We start from the raw sequence: 6,886 nt of genomic DNA, 5'->3' as shown, positions 1-6,886 counted from the left end.
GAGAGATACTGAATATTTGTGGTTACCCCTGAAAATGGGTGTTTTAGCTGGGGGATATACCACAAATATTTCTTGATTAATAGCACTTAACCTAATATTTTAAACTCCTATTATCCTTGAATCTTGCAGGAAAAGCCATCTTAACCTCTCTTGTCTGTTAGTACCCAGTTTCACATTATCACTGTGTTTGTTCCAAATTCTAATACACAATTGAATATGTTGGTACTGTAAACAGTTTTAATAAATAAATAATAGTCATTACTTTAGTGATGATAAATGAGTTCACTACTAATGCATACTTGCCTACCTGACCATCTCCATGAGGGAGAAAATGCTCTGTTCCTGGACTTTCCTGGTAATGTATGATTGCCATCACCTGTGATGAGATAGTTAATTGATAAGAAAGTTGTTTCACCACAGGTGATGGCAATCATACGTTACCAGGAAAGTCCAGGAACAGAGCATTTTCTCCCTCATGGAGAGGGTCAGGTAGGCAAGTATGTACTAATGAACACTAGATGGCACTGTTACCATACAGTATATGCTCGCCTCACATACGATTTTACTTCCTGTATTGGTATATACAGTAATAAAGTGTGTTTTACCAGTATCTTAAAAAAACATGTCTAAGTGAGTCAAATCTCTCTATATGACAACAAATATCAGAACACAATGCACATTATAACTATTATTCGTCAAATAATCCGTTTACGGCACACAGAATAATGAACATACAATTTTCTAAACTAAAGGCAGAACCAAAGGCAGAAGGCTGCCGTTTTCTGAGAGAGAACAGCTTTCACTTTCAGTTTGCTTCAGGAGTCTGACTGAGCAGAGGCAGAAACCTTCCAGATCACAAAACAAAAAGCTTGCTGCTCCCCTCTCACCATGAAGGTAAAATCCTCTGTACACGTCCTTCATAGCTTCATAAGCAACCATATTTATACATTGTCCTATGATATCTCTAGAGCCGTGATTTAGAACACATGTTGAAATGTTGATGTCACAGAAGTACGTGCAAGAACTTAACTGCAATATTTACAGAAATGTCTTAAGAAAGTAAAAGGTGCAGCTGCTGTAAAAGTGGTTATTCCTGTCCCAGGAGCAAACTGCTACCAGATGAGACAGATTTGTTGGCTTACTACTTATATAAGGATTTCTTGCAACATTCTGTTAATACAGCTCAATGTTGGACATTTGAAAATGTCCTATATTTAACAAGATACATTTTATAAACATAACTTGTAGTTTTGATTTCACTGAAGACAGAGGGGTAGGTATACTAAGCGTCGGTTTTGTCATCAATTGCAAACTGACAAAAACCAGTATTTACTATGCGTTACTTTTGATTGACATTCTTTATCCAGCATCAGAACCCATCAGAATTAAAGCCTGGATTCCTCCACAATAATCTGAAGTCGATCTGCAGCATAAAATAATAAATATTGTATAGATCAGTATGATCTCTGCAGGCTTTGTTGCATAAAAAAATCTTTCAAATTATAACATTTAATACAAAAACAGTGTGACTGGGCCCTTCCAAAATGTGCAGAGAAAGGGAAGTGCTGCAAACTAACCAATCAGCATGGTCCCATTCATTGCTATGGAGAGTGTGCCCGAGTGACCTCTCATTGGCAATGAGGCTACTGGAGCAGCAGTAGCTACACAACTGTACCATTTTAGCCAGTACAGTACGGTTTTTAATGGTCTGTACCAGTTAAAACGGTGCTGTACCATTTGTACCGGGTGCAGCAGTGTGCGGATTTGTATAGCAGCGCTGTTCAGTGACAGACTGCTCCCTTCCGTGGTGAATTGATTAACTAATTAATTAATTAAGGAAAACTGAATTCATGAAGGTGATTATCTCGTTCAAACTTACATATTGGATATTGTTGGGGTAACTGCAAATGCAAACATGTATATTTCCCTTTATGCTTTATTGAGGCTCAGGGTCGCAGGATATCTTTGCACACAAAAAGGGAACCTTGCGTTTCCTAGTAACATGCAGAGCCGGATTAAGACCATGGGGGGCCCGGGGTACTTTAGACAGTGGGGCCCCTATTGAAGAGAGGGGTGGAGGGGTGGGGGGCACACCTATTAACGGGTCCTAATGCCCACCATGCGCCCTTGGGCCGGGAGGGCCCGACTATAAATGGCCACGGGCCGAGAGGGCCCGACTACATACCCACAGGCCGGGAGGGCCTGACTACCTACGGCCTAGTGCCCGATCCCTGAAGGTCTAGGGAGGAAAAGGATGGGGGGGGGTGGGGGGGTAAGATCAGCCTCACCTGGTCCGGGTCATCTTCTATTAGGAGCACGGCGTCTTCCGGCCTTTTCAGCAGCCACCGGAGCTCTTCTCCCTCCGTCTGGCTCTTCACTGCTCTTCAGCGCGGCCTCCCTCTTTGGCTCCCACCCAGTGTCTTCTTCGGCTCTTGCCCGGCGTCTGACTTCAGATGCTGGGGGCGGGGCCTATGACGCGGCGAGCACCGATTGGCTCGCCGCGCCATCTTCTGATTGGCCGGCGCCCCGCGAGCCGGGACTGGCTCGCGGACGGCGGCGGATTTGGACTCCCGCCGCCAGCGCTTCAGATTGGCTGCCAAAACGGCGCCAAGTTTGAAGCGCCGCTGCCCGTCGCCACTTCCAGTCTGGTGCAGGGAAACACCTGGTCCCTGCACCGGACACCCGCCTCTTACTGACAGGCGCTGGGGACAGACACACTGCCCCAGCGCCGGCCACCGCTGTACTCTGCAGGGGACGCAGATCCCCTGCACCCTGCCGCTCTGATGTGCCCTGGAACACAGGGCACATCTCTACAGCAGTGGCAAACGCAGGATTTCCATGGGGGGGTTTCCGCACATGTATGTATGTATGTATGTATGTATGTATGTATGTATGTATGTACGGGCCCCGAAACGTTGATATGCTGTGACTTTGCATCATTACAATTTTTTTGACAAAATCTCTGAGTGCTCCTGCCTTTTTTACTGGTATTACAATTAATTATAGAGGGCACCTCGGTATCATTTTGTATGTCAGGAGTGCCGGACCGCCATACATACACGTACTGTAGCATACTTACAAAATCAGCATACACACACTATACATGCACACAGCATAGATGCATACACACATACAGTCTACAGCACACATACATACACAGTATACATGCACACAGCATACATAAACACAGTGTACAGTATACATACACGCAGCATACATATATACATACAAACAGACACACACACACACACACACACACACACACACACACTATACATGCACACAGCATATATACATACATACACAGTATAAATAAATACATACATACATAATATACATGCATACATACATGCAAACAGCATACATACACAAACAATCAAACAAACAGTATACACACACCATTAAAATGAAGCACAGCCATCCACATACCACTCACACTGCTGCAGTAATAGGAATAGTATTTCACTTACCCAGCCAGCATATTTTATTACAGACCACCGGCTAACCCCCGAGATATGTGACAAGCACCTTGACTAGCCTGCCCAGTGGGTTGGTTCTATATCGGAGGGGCTGAAGGGACCTTGTGACGTATTGAGGGGAGGAGCTACGTCACCAGGGGGAGGAGCTACGGGCAAACAGGGTACCCGAAAAGTACGCTCGCCACGCTTCGGGCACGGTGGCTCGCTCCGCTCCGCTTCGCTCACCACCTAATTACTAAAGGTAATAGTTGGTGGCGTGGATAGTAGAGGAACTATCCCGCTGGCCTAGCTCCTCCCCCTTGCGTCGTAACTCCTCCCCCTTACGGAAAAGGTCCCTTAGCCCACTTGATTCTAGCATCTACCCTGCCCAGTGCCCTCACCAGGCTCTCTGTCTCTCTCAAATAACCCACATCCTGCCTGGGAGGAGCTGCGCGCTGTCGCTGCAGCTCCCCCTACAGGAACCCAGCAGCCAACTTCATTCACTGGTAGTGTAAGGAGAGAGCTGCTGCTGCAGCCGCGTGGGTGCAGCATGCCTGAGCTCCTTCTTACTGTGTACACACACACACGCGAAAAAAATCGGTAAGCAGCGCCGATGGATCGGCGTCCAGGGGGGGGGGTTTCTAGGTACTCGGAACCCCCCCCCCCCCCTGCGTGCGCGTGTGTACAGCACCACAGATTGGATTGGAAGAGAGATCCGATCTGTGGTGTGGCAGGGGGCCCTTTTGGAAAGGGGGGCCGGGGGTACGTATCCCCGGGACCCCCCCTTAATCCGGCTCTGGTAACATGCACGGTTTCTTGTCATTTTTCAAGACATTTACAAGGCATTTACAAATACAGAAATCCTTGTGTCTTTAGCAAGCAAATTCCATTAAAGCAACCTGGGTCCTAATATTCAGCCTCTTGCTTTTAAAGTTTCAAATCCCTAAGTCATTTACCAGTGTCGTAACTAGGCATTTTTGCGCTGTGTGCAAGAAACAGGATCACCCCCCCCATATTTAAAATGGGGCCAGAACCGGCAACAAAAATATAGGGGAAGGGACGTGGCCACAAAACAATACCAATTGATATTACGCTGTTCAGTAGTCTCCATTATTCAAATTATGACGCACAGTAGTGTCACTTACACACACTACACCAGGTAGAGCCCCTTTCAGAGGCGTCACTAGGGTTGGTGTCACCCGGAGTGGTAACTCATGGTGTCACCCCCCATGGACCTCCTCCCCTATCACACCATAAGGAATCCTGGCGGGGGGAGGTGATGGGGCGGTGACGCACCGTTTGAGGGGCGTGGTCCAGACAACGCAGACGTTTCTGGACCATTTGTCGGACAGGCCGCAGCGGTTGCATGACGGCACACGCAGCAGCTGCGACCCAAAAGATGGCGGCCCGGCGACTGCCTTCACAGCTAGGCTGCAGAAGCAGAGGGCTACCCTTAAAATGCGAGCGCATCTCTGTATAGCAATGCACTCGTGTATCAGCTGGGGGGGGGGCGGACACAGCATGTGGGGCGGCCTTGCCCTGTGCTGGGCGGCCCCCCCTCATGCTAGAGAAAGCAGTTGTAGTTTTGCTACTTTTAGGGGGAGATTCAAATGTTTGAAAAGTCGGTTGGGTGTCTGTTTTTTCCTGTCTATTAGATAGGAAAAAACAGACTCCCAACTGACTTTTCAAACAATTGAATAGCCCCCTTAACATACTAAACCGCAGCTCATCTGGTGAAATGTGGTGACATGTGGGGATATTGGGTATCATGTGGTGTCTTGGTGGTGACATGGGGTATCATGTGGTGTCTTGGTGGTGACATGGGGTATCATGTGGTGTCTTGGTGGTGACATGGGGTATCATGTGGTGTCTTGGTGGTGACATGGGGTATCATGTGGTGTTTTAGAGCTGACATGGGGTGTCATGTGGTGTCTTAGAGGTGACATGGGGTATCATGTGGTGTCTTAAAGGTGACATGGGGTATCATGTGGTGTCTTAGAGGTGGCATGGGATTTACTTGGTGGTGGCACTGATTAACCAATTTCCCCTAAACAGCAACCGCAAACATATCCCTGTCCAAGAACCCATTACTGAAGCCCCCCCATTTCCGTGCATCCATTACCCCATCTCTCCCCAATTCATTATCAATCCCGCCTCCCAACACCCATTAGCACATTAATCCACCCACACTATCAGCTCACATAAAGCTCCCCTCACACAGCACCACCCATACTACGCTCAAACAGGACCCATACTATGCTCACACAGCAGCACCCATACTATGTCACACAGCACCCATACTACACAGCACTCCTATTACGCTCACACAGCGGCCATACTACGCTCACACAGCACCCATACTACACGGCACCCATACCACTCTCACACAGCACCCGTACTATGCTCACACAGCACCAGTGGTGCAAGTAGAAAAAACGTCTTATGGGTACTGTGTGCGCGCGCCGAAGGCGCGCGCGCAAAAAAATGGGTGTGGCCAAATGCCACATGGGGCGTGGCCAATGAAAATGGGGGCGTGGTACACATATGGGGGAGGGGCAGATACACGTATGACCCCAATAGTGTCAGATATACGTTGCCCCACAGTGCTAGATATACATTGCCCCACAGTGCCAGATACATATAACCCCACAGTGCCAGATACACATTGCCCCACAGTGCCAGATACACAAATGTCCCCAGAGTGCCAGATACACAAATGTCCCCAGAGTGTCAGATACACATTGCTTCACAGTGCCAGATACACATTGCCCCACAGTGCCAGATGCACATTGCCCCACAGTGCCAGATACACAAATGTCCCCAGAGTGCCAGATACACATTGCCCCACAGTGCCAGATGCACATTGCCCCACAGTGCCAGATACACAAATGTCCCCAGAGTGCCAGATACACATTGCCCCACAGTGCCAGATACACATTGCCCCACAGTGCCAGATACAGAAATGCCCCCAGAGTGCCATACATTGCCTCACAGTGTCAGATACACATTGCCCCACAGTGCTAGATACACAAATGCCCCCACTGTGTCAGATATACATTGCCCCCCGTGCCAGATACAGAAATGCCCCTACAGTGCCAGATATGCCCCCAGTGCCAGATATCCCCCAGTGCCAGGTATACATGCCCCCCTGTGCCAGATATCCCCCAGTGCCAGGTATATATGCCCCCCTGTGCCAGATATGCCCCCAGTGCCAGATATCCCCCAGTGCCAGGTATACATGCCCCCCCCAGTGCCAGATATCCCCCAGTGCCAGGTATACCATGCCCCCCAGTGCCAGATATCCCCCAGTGCCAGGTATATATGCCCCCCTGTGCTAGATATGCCCCCAGTGCCAGATATCCCCCAGTGCCAGGTATACATGCCCCCCCAGTGCCAGATATCCCCCAGTGCCAGGTATACATGCCCCC

General features: G+C 48.8%; 1 protein-coding gene across 3 annotated transcripts in view; it reads left to right on the top strand.

The window, feature by feature from the left end:
• The first annotated feature begins 642 nt into the window (after positions 1–642).
• Positions 643–6,886, top strand: part of LOC134957927 (uncharacterized) — a 323,394-nt gene continuing 317,150 nt past the window's right edge. The window contains exon 1 of one of the 3 annotated variants that reach the window (XM_063940176.1): positions 643–894. In XM_063940176.1, the coding sequence (XP_063796246.1) occupies positions 889–894 (6 nt within the window). In that variant the 5' untranslated portion in view covers positions 643–888. The remainder of the gene's footprint in view (positions 895–6,886) is intronic. The other 2 variants (XM_063940175.1, XM_063940174.1) reach the window with 2 other exon arrangements.

Source organism: Pseudophryne corroboree, chromosome 9 (assembly GCF_028390025.1).
Source record: "Pseudophryne corroboree isolate aPseCor3 chromosome 9, aPseCor3.hap2, whole genome shotgun sequence".
NCBI lineage: Eukaryota > Metazoa > Chordata > Amphibia > Anura > Myobatrachidae > Pseudophryne > Pseudophryne corroboree.
This window is presented reverse-complemented; position numbering and strand designations above follow the sequence as displayed.